This window comes from Maylandia zebra, linkage group LG8, assembly GCF_041146795.1.
Source record: "Maylandia zebra isolate NMK-2024a linkage group LG8, Mzebra_GT3a, whole genome shotgun sequence".
Lineage (NCBI taxonomy): Eukaryota > Metazoa > Chordata > Actinopteri > Cichliformes > Cichlidae > Maylandia > Maylandia zebra.
The window spans coordinates 15,196,590-15,211,387 of record NC_135174.1 but is presented as its reverse complement, the minus strand read 5'-3'; the positions used below and the strand labels follow the sequence as shown (position 1 = coordinate 15,211,387).

Genomic DNA, 14,798 nt, shown 5'->3' with positions numbered 1-14,798 from the left:
ATTTCAATTAAAATATGACTGAAGTGCCGATTTTTAGCTTTAATTTTGAGGCTCTACAAATATTTTGCTTTGACAAAAGTAATTGAACAAACTAATATAACTTTAAACATAAGGACTATTTTTAGTACTTGATGAAAATTGTTTGCAGTCAATGAAGTCCTGAAGTCTACAACTCATGGACATCACCGAATGCTGCGTGTCCTCCCTCTAAGTCCTCTGCTGCAGCCACCTTCAGTTGCTTGCTTGCTTGTCTCTTTGTCATCAGTTTTGTCTTACCAAACTCCAAAGCATGCTCTTTTGCATTGAAATCAAACTCTTGGGTTGCTTTTGCAGTTTGCTTTGGGTCATTATTCATTAGCACCTATCAATTATGGAGTATTTAGCTGAATCTGAGCAGAGCACAGTGCTGCACACTTCACAAATCATCCTTCTACTCCTGTCAGCAGTCACATCATCAACACCAGAGACCAGGTTCAATTAGCAGACATGCTAAGCTGTTCCTTATCTTCTTCATACTTTTCTCTTCCCATATTTTAGTACACATTCATTTTTGGAGCTCACATTGCCAGTTCCACTGAACAGTCTCCAATTTCAATTTCAGCACTTGGTATCAGCTCCACATCTCTTGCTTGAAACATTTGTCATGAAATAACATGAGAACACGCCTCATCTGGACATCAAAACTATGTCTGAGACTCTGAAAATGAGGACGTTTGTAGAAAAATGGTTGCAATTCCAAAACCTTTAATGCGAAATATTTGCATTAAAGCTGCAAGTCTGCACTTCAATTACATCTGGACTGTTTGATTTAAACTACTATACGACTAATATTATAGATGTTATTAGGGCGTAGAATTTAAAAAATGCATAAATCTGCTTCATGTGGTCTCATTAATAATTTGATACCTCTGTATATTTGAGAAAATAAGACATTTGATTACAACAGTTTTGTTTTTTTTCCAAGGGTAGCTGCACAGGCAGACTACCCTCACTGACCCTCACTAACCTCTGATGCAAACCCAGTCATTTTGTTTTATAAACAGGCCCCAAATATGAAAGAAACATCTCAGTTCAGAAAACAGCTTCAAGGGTTACTCCGAGTAGGCCTTCAAGGGGTAAAGAAAGCTGTAAGTACAGAGCTGCAGTGGTGACAATGAATAAACTTTTCAAAATCACACAACTTCACTGATTGTGGCACCCTCTACTGGCTCATTCCTACCTAGTGATGGAGCTACACAATCAGTCTGATTTTAAGTACTAAAAGCTTTAAAAAAAAAAAAAAAAAAAAAGAGTCGAGACAGGTTCAGGACAGAGAAGTATATTTTAGCTAAGATTGAGTAACAATACAGCCTTCACATGAGGCTCAGAAGCATAGAGTATAATATGTATGCATAAATATGCATTCAAAACCACAAACCAAATAAATAAATAAATAATAAATACTTACAAATAAATAACAAGCATTTCGTGGAATATACAGTACATCAGTTGAAATGTTTTGAGTATTGTCAAGAAGCAGTACCTTATGAAGTCATGGAACAGGGGAATGGATATTCTGTGTTCAACATGCCCATGGCTCTCCAGATGCTTTGGCACACACTTCCCTGTCTTTGATGGTTTTTAAGCTGTCTGAGTTTTTTGTTTTTCCTGTTTTGTTTCCTTGACCCATTTCCAGAAAAGTGTAGCTACTTAAAACAAACATGAAATCATACAAAACAAGCTTGTTTGTTCGAAGAAGGTTCATAGAACCAGTGGCTCAAATGATTGGAACATTTCATACAGGGCTGAAAGGCTTAACTCACAGACTTAACAGCAAAAAAAAAGTAACAAATGTGCTTCCTTGTCTTTGTTGTTCCCCTTCAAACTTTGACATTACGAGACCCCCTAACGGAGCTAGAAACACTCAAACATCACAGATCCCTTTGTGAAATATTCCTGCAAAGTAATTGGTGCTGTTGTACAACACCAAACAATTAAAAGTAACCATCTTATATGTAAAAATAATAATAATAATAATAATAATAGTGATGAAAAGGAATCTACACAATCTTTATCTACACTGAAACGAGGACCACTGTGGAAATATCTGAGGGTAGTTTGCGTTCACTAAGCTGTAAGACTGTGAAATGTTTCCGTCTTAACGTCGAACTGTCAAAAATGTCGGATGCAGAAGTCGGACAAAGCCTAAGAAAATAAATAAACACTGACCTAATACTGACATGGAATGACTTTTTCTTCTTTTTTAAAACATCTGCTATGTACAACCATCACATTTTTCTGTCCGAGGGAAAGCCTCTTCCTTCTTTCTTGAGAGTAAAAAATAATAATATTTTAAAAAACTAAAACATAAAGAATCAGGGGGAGGGGAGCAGGAGGGAGGGATAAGGCAGCAGAATACAGTCGTATGAGATTATCTCCGTTCTAAAGATGAGTCAGTCTGCAGGTCGGTTACATTTTTGTTAGAGTGACAGTGACTACATAGAGGATACAGATAATAAACACTAACAAGTCAAAATACTGTTTAGCTGGGATTTTTTTTTCTTTTTTGAAGGTCTTCTTCATTACTAAACTGAATTAGGCCTTCCATCTACAGCGAACATACTAACATACAATATAATACATTCCTATTTTCCTGCTCTTCCAGGAGGCAGAGAGGACTGAATTTGATCTACGTGAGGGGAAACGGCCACCTATGCTTGCTGTACATCCAGGCAACTTCCTCTCTAGTCAGTGCATGTTCCTGTCTGTCACAGTGCCCGAAGACATCTTAAATACTGAGCGCGCCAACACTTCCTTTATGTTTCCTACAAACTAAGAGGCTGAAGTACTTGAAGGCTAGCCGCTGAAGCGTTTAACTGTTTTGCTGGCTACAAGCACTTCAGCACAATCTGAGGCCACCGTCTCAGCTCGTTTCAAGTCTCGCTTTCCTCCTTGCAGCGTTCCTTCCTTTACATACTCATTGGTACATTCGCCTTCTTTCCCTCCCCCGCCCCCAGCCTCCCCTCCACACCGCTCCTCTCAGTGCGTGGCCAGCTCGGGCTCTGTGGGGAGCGTGCTGTAGCCGTTGGCGGGCTGGGGCAGAGCGTTGCCATCCCTCTGGAGCTCCTTAGCGGCGGCGGCGGTCGGGTGCGGCCTCTGCGAGCGGGAGGTGCCCGTGAACAGTCGCAGGGCGCCTCTGCAAATGAGGGAGAACCAGTAGAGCTGGGGCGCCATAAGCAGAGCAGCGCCGAGGTTACAGTGCCAGGGCACCGTCAGCGGAACCATGTGGAAGGGAATGGATGCGTACCTGGACCCAAAACGGGGAGGAGACAAAAAAAATTGCAGGGTTGTAAAACGTGCGCTCACAAACCTTTCTAGTGGCTGTGCAAGTCACTGACCCGAGTTCAGCCAGACAGCAGAACAGAGATGGAAAGAAAGACATACCTTCCGTAGACGTAGTAGAGGTAAGGGAAGAGTAGGACTCGACAGATGAAAAAAGTGATCAGCATAAGAGCCCCATTCACTTTGTGCAGGAGAGTGTGCTGCTGTTTGTACTGAGAGCGGGAATAAAAAGAGAGAGGGAGAAAGAAAAGCAAGCGGTACAGTTTGGTGAAAGCCACCGATGTTAATCTTTGACTGTAATACTGTTAATTCTAATATTGTTATATTTGTTAATGCTATCTAAACAAGACGAGGTGGAAAGCACAGTGTAATGCTCCTGGCTGGAAAGGTGGGAGGGCAGGGAGATGCTGCAGCAGCCCCTTTTTACACCCTCATTAGCTTAAAGCTTTATCTTGAACCTGTTTTCGTGAGATAACACAGAGCACAAACACACATCTGCCTAAGAGGTTTTTCCTCGTGCCCATTCACTAATCTCACATGCTAGAATTACATGGCATCCCATCAATAAGAACCCTTTTGTATTACATAGGGTTTTTTTTTTAGTTATTTCTTTAAGCAGGGAGGTCTAAGGACACAGCTTTTGCTGTTTATCAAACTGCCATGTGCACTGTGAATGGGAGAGCCAGGGTGCTAAGTGATAAAGGGTAGAAGGACATGCAGATAGTGTATCTGCTGAACATCCAGTGTAAATCTAGGGGCTATGTTCAGAGACAAACAGCTGTGGGAGCCTCACTTTGGAGTACAAGCAGACACTGAAACACACAGACCTAAAAACAAATACAGGGGGGACGTGCAACTCCAGCAGCGGACTGTGTTACCAATTAAAGACTGATGTTTCTGACAGAGCTGTTCATGTAAGACGCAGCTGACAGGAGCCGCTGGGCATGAACAAGCTGCATGCTGGGAATGGCTGGAAATATACTCTCTGATGAATTAAAAAAGGGAGAAGGAAAAAAAAAAAAAAAAAAAACAGTAGAGAGTGCAGGAGAACTTTAGTGTGACACATGCACATGCAAAAAAAATTAAAATAAAAATGCACTTCAGTCTTCCTACAGGCTGAACTCAGATGCTTACCTGGATGAGTATTTTTCCTAAGCAGACAGACGGAGTGCTGAGCTCAGCCATGAACATTATGCCCTGGAAATAATCGCCCTTTCCTTGTCGCCAAAACTAGGGAGAGAGGGAAAAGAAGGCTGATTATTTGTCTAGACCGCTTTGTTCCTTTGTGGACTTGTTAGTACATCTGGAATAAAAATACCCCTTCTCTGGAAGTGAACGTTTAGCTAGTCAACTGAAATAGTTTGAAGACTTAATTGCTACTCTGTCAGACAAATGTGGACGGCTTTTTAATGCCTCTAGAAGCTGAACAGTGAACACGCTGCAGAACAGTGAATAACTTTAAATCTATTAAAACAAGGACATAGTTTTAAAACCTGGAAAAAACGTACTGCTTAGTTTAGTTTGTTTATAAATGAGAGAAGAAGAATCAGAGAATTATCAGGTTCTTATTTGGCACTGGGCTATTTTTCCTTGACTTAACAGTACATTAAATACAATGTACACCATATAAATTGCTTTATGAGACAATGATTATTAAATTGGACTTATATCCTTTTTGTGCTACACAGTAAGTTTTGCTTTGGGAATAAAACGTGAAACACTTCTGCCACAAGTACACTGCACCTTTTCACAAGACTAAAATACCTGAGTGTGGGTAGATAATTCACTGCTATACTTTTCTTGCTTTGCTCAGATCCGTGCTCAACAGAAAGAGCAATGTATGACAGTTACCACAGAGACGGGGAAGCAGACAGTGACCATGACAACATGGTGCAGCACCATGAGGAACTCGCGACGCAAGTAGCTGGTCAGCGCCGAGCTCATGTGCTGGGGTGCCGCTGAGGCCTCCTCGTGCCCTTTGACCCGGAGCTTGTACCAGTAGCACATGAACATGGCGTAGATGTCGTACACAAAGTAGGGAACGGCGAACATGATGTAACTGCTCGTGAGCCAGTGCCTGGAAGCATAACAGTCAGAACACAACTTCATTAATACTGCACTTGCCTGCCAAGTTGGAGCTAAGTACAATTAGCTATATAAACTATGACAACCCTTAATAAAACAAAGCTTGCCCCCTCTGCAATGAAAAAACTAACTGGAAAAACCCACCTAAAACATACAGATGAGAACAAAATTATTAGGCCCTCCCCCCTGTGACATTTAAAGTTTTTGTCACAATTTTCGGCAAGGATTTGAGCTGTCACTTGAAAAAAGTATTATGTCAAAAACAAAAGAAAAACAAATGCTGATTCTCACAAAGCATGAGATGGATTGTAGTGTCAAAGAAGACAACCACTGGAACCCTGCACTGTGAGGTTCATATCAAGAAAAACTACATTTCTGCAGAAGAGAATCGTTCAAGCCAGATTGAAGTATGTTAATGATGACCTGGCACATCTTTGGCTCAGATGAGACAAAACTAGAGCTCTTTGGCCAGAGAAATGCTGCTTTTGTTTAGAGAAAGAAGGGAGGGGCATTCACCCCAAAGAACACAATCCATACATTGAAAAGTGGTGGAGGGAGTATTATGTTGTGGGGCTCCTTCAGTGCATCTGGAACTGAGGATGTCCTTGAGGTGGAAGGAATCATAAAGGCGATATTTGATATCTGATGAATGATATGGGAAGATTTTGAAATAAAACTTCAAGCATTCAACAGTAAAACTAGGTCTGGGTCGCCCCAACATGACAACAACCAAAAACATATATCGCCCCAGTAAAGAACTAAGTGAACGCTGCTGACTGGCTTGCACAGAGCCATTACTTTAATCCCACTAAAGATCTGTAGGGCAAACTGAACACCAAGGTCCATGCTATAAGACCTTGCATCTGGAGGGGCTTGAGAGTTTCGCCAAAGAACAACTGCCTGGGATTTACACGAGACATGTGCAAGAAGAAAGAACGGCACGCTGTTATCCAGCAAAAAGGATACAGTATTGGCTTTTAGCAACAAAGTGAAAAGTGAAATCATTTAAGCATCCAAAGTAAAACTAGGATGTTTGGAAAAGCTGTGTTAAAAATTCCTTGTCCTGTTTGAGAACACTTGGAAAACACTTAAAAAAAATTTTTTTTAAAGGGCATTTCAATAGAGGGATTAATAACTCTGTCCCTCATCTGTATGTAGAACATGAAAACCAGAGAGCCTATACATAGTCCAGACACAGACCTGGAAATGACCAATCATGATATCAAAGCCTGATCAAATGTGACAGAATATATTCCAGAAATGTATTCATAGACTTACTGGTCCTCAATGATGTCTTCACAGGAAGAGGCAATGATGTAGCCTGCTGAGGAAGCCATGACTGCCTGAATTGAGGACACCAACCTGAAATGACAAGCATTCACTGTCTAGTTAACACATGTTAAAAATGTGCAAAATAACACAGCTCAAAGTACCTGTAAAAACATAATAGCTTCCACATTAATCTGACACACTTGTTACGCAAAAAAATAAATAAAAAAAATAAGAGGTTTAGTCTAAAACAACCTTGATCGCACTGCAGTAAAAGCACCACTTTGCTATAATTTTAGAGGGCATGCTGTTGGCATAAAAGGTAAACAGAGTGAGGGTCGAGTTTCTAGATGGCATTTCTACATCTACTGCAAATAAGACAACACAGCAATTCAAAAGCACTTCAGAGGGGCTAACCTAGCTGATACAATCACTGCGTCCCCTTCGCTCCATCTCAGTCCTGGAATGGTCTTCAGGCATTGTTTGGACAGCAGGAAAAGGCCTGGAAAGAAAATAGAGCCAGCAGCTAGGATGGCCAGCATGTTCCCTGGCGATCTGTGGTTGAGGCAAAAAGTTCAGCAGGCAATCTGGTCCTTGAGATCCGTCACTCTTTCACCTCTCTGAAAAACACGAGACATGACAGAGTGAATGAGGGCTCATACTGAGCGCACTACAATTCCCTGGTGTAAGCATGTCGCAAATACTATTCTAGACTACCATTGGTGGGAATAGATTTTTCTACTGAAAGGCCAAAGAAGAGCTAAGATTCAGGTAAGGGAAGGGTGCACTGCACTGAATGCTGAGAGACTACACGGGGATAGGATGTCAGTGAGCAGACGCCTTTGTGCAACATGCCGTTTTACCTATATGCATTTATATGCATATATATATATACACCTATACATATAAAAGCATGTGGTTTTACTATGCGGTTTTTACAGTTTGCACATAGTCGAGGAGCTGACTCATTAAAAGTTGAAGTCCATTAGCAAAATACGCATTGCGCTATTTTTAAAATCCCAAACGTCGAAAATATTGACATTGCATGTAATGCTACTGCTGCTCAAAGCTTCTGGCAGCACTGCTAGCCGAGGTTAACCTGTCTGGATAACCAGATACAGGTTACGCTTTTGATTCACATACAAATAAGCTATGCTGACAACATTGGCGACCCAGCCTAGTCTAGTCAGTTAACCTTTAATTTTTAAATTGGCCCAAGCTCTGACGGGATGCAGACTCAAGGAGCCCACGTGTCAAATTTACTTGTTCCTGAGCAAACGCTAACTTACGTTTTCTCTCCAAATTTAACAGCTAGTTAAGCTAACTAGCGGCAGAGTGGCAAGGCGAGTTAGCGGGATTTGCCGTTTTCTTCTCCCAAGTCCTAATAAGACAAAAACTGGGTCAGCCAGTATGCATGTATGCTCAGTGTACAAAACGATATAGCCAACATTATATGCCATCCCGCGGCAGGCAACAGCAACTGTCTGCACCCCTCAACCGCCCGCTAACAATGAGTACAAACGCTAGCTAGCGCTAGCTGTGGTACTTTAGTCACCACTGGCTTGGCAACCGACACCATCCATCAATCCACAACAACAGTTAGAGAGATACTAGCACCTCCACATAAATACTAATCGTCAACTGTGTCCCCGTCTGTGTTTTCTCGCTAATTCATGGACAAGACACGGTGGCGTTAAACTGTTTCGTTAGCTTGTTATTTGTTTGTAGCAGTAGCAGCGCAGCTAACAGACCCCGTTAAGCGCTAACCGTGGCTAGCGGATTGGAGTTTACACATGTCTAGAATAGAGGAAGAAATTGTTATGCAACATTTACACGGCGACTCTGCAGAGTCCAGTCAGCGGCCAGTCGAAAGTCGTGTCCTGTTGAAAGCGTTTAGAGGTATCCCGGGGGTCTCCGCCTCGATGATCCGCATGTTTATGTGACCACTTCAATGTTGAAGGGTAGCAGCAGCGAGCTAGCGCTAGCGTGCCTCAACTTAGATCAAAATCTGTATGAGGGCAGCTCACCGAGGGCATCGGTGGGAAGCATGCGACAGAAATAGCAGTATCTAATTAAACAGATGACAAAAGACAATGGCGCAGTCGGGTACAGGTGTCAGAGTGACTGTAGCTGGTCCAGTCGCTATGTCATCTCCTCTGTCTCGCCACAGCAGAGCAGAGATGCCGCTGCCTCCTCTCCTCTCTCAGCCTCCCAGATGCAACGTTGACTCAACACTGTTGGACTGCTGCGCCAGCTACTTTCCTACAGGTCCGGGCGGCAGCATCTCATGTCATGACGAGAAATTTGCACCAGTCACAGCACCGCATTTTGCAAATTGTTGTTTTCTGTGCACTGAAACGCTGAATGGATCCCACGTAGGGAAGCAATCTATTTCAGCTCGATTTTTAGTTTGCAAATATTAACTCTGCTTCTTTCAAAATCACAGACGTTTTAATCTGTTTATATAAAACACTGAAAATGTGCACAAAGAATAAAGCCCCATTCTCTGTGGTACAGGCTACATCTTTGAACCGTAGAGTCATTGTTTATAAGTGAACAGCAACAGCCAATAAATGTATCTCTTATCAGCCCTCAGCTGCACATAATCAGACATGCCTAGTGTCTTTACAGGGTCACGGCCCTGCCTGGCAGACCTTGCCAGGGAAGCTTGCAGATAACGGGACAATTAATGCTACTTTGTTCAGGCTTGGCAGTGATATCCATGTCTAACACTACTCAGTTGGTGCTGGGTAGCAAATGTGTATATGTATGTGCAACACATGCACATGCCAGCTGTGGGTGTAAAACGCAAACATAAGCCAAGGTGAAATTCAAAAGCAATCTGCCATGAAGGTTATAAACATGAATGACCTTCCTAACTAGGCTCGTGAAATTACTCTTTATATTTTGTGGTTTATTACAGATTTGTAAAGACGTTAAATCATGAATAAAGTACAGCCATTTGTAAATATACGTACATACACACACACACACACACACACACACACACACACACACATCTATCTATCTATCTATCTATCTATCTATAATATCTATATATATCTATATATATATATATAGATATAGATATATATATCAGAGTTTGAAGGAGTCATTATTCAGTTATGGTCAGATGTTTACTTATACTCATTATGGGCATAAATGTTATGGCAACTATGTGATTTTAATGATTTCTTCGAACTGTTTCTTTTCCAGGATGGAATGATTGTACAAAGTCTTTAATGACTTTTAAAAACAAGAATTGGGTTTACACATTTACATGTATTTGGGACTTTCTCTTACCCACATTGGGTGAGAAGTATATATACAGCGTCTAATATATATACAGTACATATACTCACCTAAATCTTCAGTGTCTTTTAACTTAACAAGGCCAAGGCCAATGAACTTCATATTACTGACTATGATAGACTACAACTGCCAGTTTCTCTTTGCCAGCATAAAAAGAATTTGTTTGACAGAACTTATTGGATCAATCAACACAGAGAACAATGGGAAATTCTAACGAACTCAGTGAAGATCTAAGAAAGAGAAGTGTAGATTTACACAAGTTGAGGATTTCTCCTATAGCCATTTCTAAACAACTGCAGATTCCAAGATCATCAGTTCAAACAATTAAGTATAAGATATCCAGATGTGTCACCACTTTGCCAAGGTCTGGAAGATGACACTAACTATCACCCTCAGATGAGAAGAAACTGGTTAGGATGTTCAGGAACAACCCAGGAACCACCAAAGCTCAATCGTGCCATGAACTGGAAACTGCTACAACACCAGCATCACCGTCCAAAATGAAGTAAGTTTTACATCGCTATAGAGTGAGAGGGTGCTGACCAAGGATGAAGCCCCCTTCCAAAAGTGACACCTAAGCTCAACTGAAATTTGCAGCTGCCCACATGGACAAGCCAAATAGTCAGACGAGACAAAGATTGAGCTATTTAGCCACAATGACAAGAGTTATGTTTGGAGAAGTAAAGCTGAGGCTTTCAAAAAAGAAAACACGGTACCACCGTCAATCATGGTGGAGGTAGCATCATGCTCCTGGGGCTGTTTTGCTGCTAGTGGTATTGGATCAAATAATGAAGGCAGTGGACTACCTTCAAATTCTTCAACTTTACCTCAGATCAACAGCTATATGGTTGGAACGTGGACACAGTTGGGTGTTCCAACAGGACAATGATGCCAAACACATCAACACTGGTTTATGAAAGGATAAAGCAGGCTAACATTAGGCTTCTGAAGTGGCCTTGCTTAAGGATATGTAAAATGGGGGTGCAAGTATACTTTTGACCCTCTGTCTATGAGACAAAATCCAAACTATAGTCAAACCTATGGACCCAATTCTTGTTTTTTAAAGTTATCAAAGAACAGCTACTAATAACATGCAGTGTAAAATGAGTTCTGTTTGTTACTAGTTGATCATACTTTAGTCCACACCCAAGGACATTAACAGTCTTCCTGAACGCTCAACGGCATCCGCTCTTGTAGAAACATGAAATATTTTTTTCTCAGTTAAACTGCAAACATGTAGCTGCATGTCTGAGTAGTAAAATTTGCTTGGGGCCATTTCAGCTACTGGTGTCTGAGTTCTTGTTAAAATTGATGGAATAATGAACAGAGAAAAGTACCATCAGATTTTTATCCACCATGCAATACCATTGAGAAAGCATCTGATTGGCAACAGCTTAATTCTTCTGCCAATACAGTGTTAGAAAACCACACAATGGAACAGTATCAGTCATGGATTGGTCTCCCCAGAGTTCAGACCTCGGTATACTGAATCAGTGTGGGATCATCTTGACAGAGAACAGAACAAAAGCCAACAAACATCCAAAGAAGAGCTTTGAATGTCCTCTAAGAAGCCCGGAGAACTATTCCTAAAGACTACTTAAAGAAATGTCAAGAAAATAATGATACTACTACTACTAAGGGTTGGCTCAAGACTTTTTCATAATGCTGTATGTATAGTACAGTCATCTATACAGTCTGACTATACTAATAAGTACAGCCATACATTTCAAGTTCAAGGGAACTTAATTAATGGTTTAGCTAAATCAAATGACACACAAGGGGGGGGGGGGGGAAATGGCTGCAATAACATTAACTAATCCAAAACAATTAAACAAATTTGAATCATTTGGTTTCACCCAATTAGGCTGTCAGCTATTCTTCAGCTCTCCCAGCCCTTTGCCACACCTTTTGCCAGCCAGGAAGGGGAAGCCAAACCCCAGGTAACTCAAGCAAAGACAGATGTATTAATATGACATAAAACAGAACTTTGACCTTGCGGTGATAATATGTGTGCATGCCATACAAACATTGGAAGGTGAAATGAAAAAATAAATACATTTAATAAAGAAACAATATTGGACAATAAATAGAATATATTTAAAGTAGTGACTGCAAAGTAAACTAAAGTGAATCAACTGGCGGTGAGGTGTGGAGCTTACCATGTGTGGCTTGCCGTCACAGGTGCACATCAGTAATATGAATATCCCGTTCCTCCACGGATAGCTGGTTTAAATCCTATCTCTCAGAAAGGTCCTTTTCTGTCACCATGGGTACCTACTCCTCCTCCATTGCCCCTGTCACCTCTGGTGTCCCCCAGGGGTCTGTGCTGGGTCCCATGCTGTTCTCTTTATACTTGTTACCCTTGGGCCGAATCTTTGATAAATACAACTTTTCTTTTCACTTCTATGCGGATGACATTCAAATCTATTTTGAACTAGCTGAGGATGTCACGTCGTCATTGCAACACTTCTTTGATTGTATGAATGAAGTTAAAAACTGGCTACTGAGCAATTCTCTCATTTTAAATGATAAGAAGACAGAAATTGTAATCTTTGATACTCCCTTCTCTCGGGCTGAACTAACTGGTATTTTTGGGCCCTTTGCTGACTCCCTTTCTGACACTCTGAGGAACCTGGGTGTTGTCTTGGACAGTTCCTTCAAGTTGGACAAACATGTGTCCTCCGTAGTTAAATCGACTTTCAATCAACTACGTCTAATCTCTAAGGCCAAGCCCTACATACCACGTAAGGACCTGGAGAAACTTATCCATGCCTTTGTTACATCAAGGTTAGATTATTGTAATTCCCTTTATACTGGTCTCCATTCTGCCCTTGTTCACAAACTGCAGCTCGTTCAAAATGCGGCTGCGCGTCTCTTAACTGGAACTGGCAGGTTTGAGTCTATTAATCCAGTTCTTTCCGACCTCCACTGGCTCCCTATTAAATTTCGTATTGATTTTAAAATCTTATTGCTCACTTTTAAGATCATAAATAACACCGCGCCCAGCTATCTTACGGATCTCCTCAGCTTTTATACCCCTGGGAGAGCGCTTAGATCAGCAGGCCAAATGCTCCTGGTGCGACTTAGATCTCGGCTCAAGACCAGAGGTGACCGCGCATTCGTCGCTGTCGCACCCTACCTCTGGAATAACCTCCCCCTAGCTATTCGGGCGTCTGATACAATTCAATCTTTTAAATCTCGATTAAAAACTTATTTGTTTAGCCTTGCTTTCCCCGCCTCCTAGAGCCCACATTTTTAGTGTACTGGAACTTATCTTTATCATTTTGTTAATGTTTATAATGTTTTAACCTTAAGCCTTTCGGGTTGTGCCTACTATGCCTGGTGTATTATTGGTTAGTTATGTCACCCGCCTGTTAGTATATTTTATTTGTATTTTGTGCTTTATATTTGTATTTATTATTGCTCTTAACTCATTCTGTGAAGCACTTTGGCATACCTGTGGTTTTTTAAATGTGCTATATAAATAAAATTGTATTGTATTGTATTGTCAAAAACATGCTCTACTGGATTGAGATCTGATGACTGAAAATATCCTTCACATCATACACCACCAGCAGCCTGAAGCGTTGATCCACGGCAGGATGGATCCATGTTTTTATCAGTCAACATCTTTCAAATCTTCCATTTACCAGTTTTGGTGAGCCCATGCATATTGTAGCCTCAGTTTCCTGTTCTTAGCTGACAGGAGTGGCCCCTGGTGTGTTTTTTTTTCATCTGCTTCAAGGTTTGCTGTGTTGTACTTTGTAAGAAGTGGTTGTTTGAGTTACTCTTACCTTCCACTCAACTCAAAGCAGTCTGGCTGTTCTCCTCTTACATCAGCAAGGTATTGTCACCCAGAGAACTGCTGCTCACTGGATATTTTCTCTCTTTTCTGAAAACATGCTAAAACTTTTTTTCTTGTCATCAATATTTTCTGATTAATTTTAAGTGAAAAATGTCAAAGAATTTTAAAGCTGGCTTTATCCAGTATCCAAATTGGTGCTGCTGTATGGACTTTTACTAACATTATCCCTTTTTCCCACAGTGAAACCTGACATTTTAGGACATTCCTGATACAAAAGAAATCCCTAATGTATAGCTGCCTGTTGGAATGTTATACAAAAACCTTTTACTCAATTTAGTTGTCGTGTCTTCAATTAAAATCAGCACTAGTATCCTGCATTGTAAATTGCCCAGCTATGAAGAAATAAATGAATGGGTAAAGATTTATGGTCTCAAATGATCAATATGGGGGGATCGTGGCTCAAGAGTTAGGAGTTCGCCTTGTAATCGGAAGGTTGCCGGTTCGAGCCCCGGCTCGGACAGTCTCGGTCGTTGTGTCCTTGGGCAAGACACTTCACCCGTTGCCTACTGGTGGTGGTCAGAGGGCCCGGTGGCGCCAGTGTCCGGCAGCCTCGCCTCTGTCAGTGCGCCCCAGGGTGGCTGTGGCTACAATGTAGCTTGCCATCACCAGTGTGTGAATGTGTGTGTGAATGGGTGGATGACTGGATATGTAAAGCGCTTTGGGGTCCTTAGGGACTAGTAAAGCGCTATATAAATACAGGCCATTTACCAATATGTGCAACTTTAGCATGTAATCAGACAGCACTACACTACTATAATCCTTTTAACTGCCTTCCCTTACTCAACCTTTGTACTTTGCAGACCAAATTATGCATCATTTATGCTTAATAGGCTACTTAATGTGTATTTCAATGTGAAATACTAAACTGAAGACTCTCATTAATAATATTCTTATCAGTGGTGCCATTGTGGTTAGCACTGCCACCTCACAGCAGAAGGTTTTGTTC

The 14,798-nt window shown here is 41.3% G+C and overlaps 1 protein-coding gene across 3 annotated transcripts; it reads right to left on the bottom strand.

Annotated features, from left to right (window-relative positions):
* Positions 1-1,302: 1,302 nt before the first annotated feature.
* Positions 1,303-9,177, bottom strand: tlcd3bb (TLC domain containing 3Bb). 3 transcript variants are annotated; one of them, XM_004574607.4, is made up of 7 exons: positions 8,509-9,177; positions 7,093-7,295; positions 6,685-6,768; positions 5,173-5,398; positions 4,456-4,551; positions 3,424-3,533; positions 1,303-3,286 (listed from the first exon to the last, which is right to left on the bottom strand). In XM_004574607.4, the coding sequence occupies exons 2-7, from the start codon at positions 7,215-7,217 to the stop codon at positions 3,019-3,021; spliced, it is 909 nt and encodes a 302-aa protein (XP_004574664.1). In that variant the 5' UTR covers positions 7,218-7,295; positions 8,509-9,177; the 3' UTR covers positions 1,303-3,018. The 3 variants fall into 3 exon arrangements, with proteins under 3 accessions (XP_004574664.1, XP_004574666.1, XP_004574665.1); XM_004574609.4 differs by having other exon boundaries at positions 8,703-9,177; XM_004574608.6 differs by lacking the exon at positions 8,509-9,177 and adding an exon at positions 7,965-8,491.
* Positions 9,178-14,798: the final 5,621 nt, after the last annotated feature.

Coding starts and splice junctions, on each gene's coding strand:
- tlcd3bb (XM_004574607.4), bottom strand. CDS start 7,217: ATGCTGGCCATCCTAGCTGCTGGCTCTATTTTCTTTCCAGGCCTTTTC. Junction 4,552..5,172: donor TCTGCTTCCCCGTCTCTGTG/GTAACTGTCATA, acceptor CTCTCTCCCTAG/TTTTGGCGACAAGGAAAGGG. Junction 3,534..4,455: donor TAGGAAAAATACTCATCCAG/GTAAGCATCTGA, acceptor TCCCGCTCTCAG/TACAAACAGCAGCACACTCT.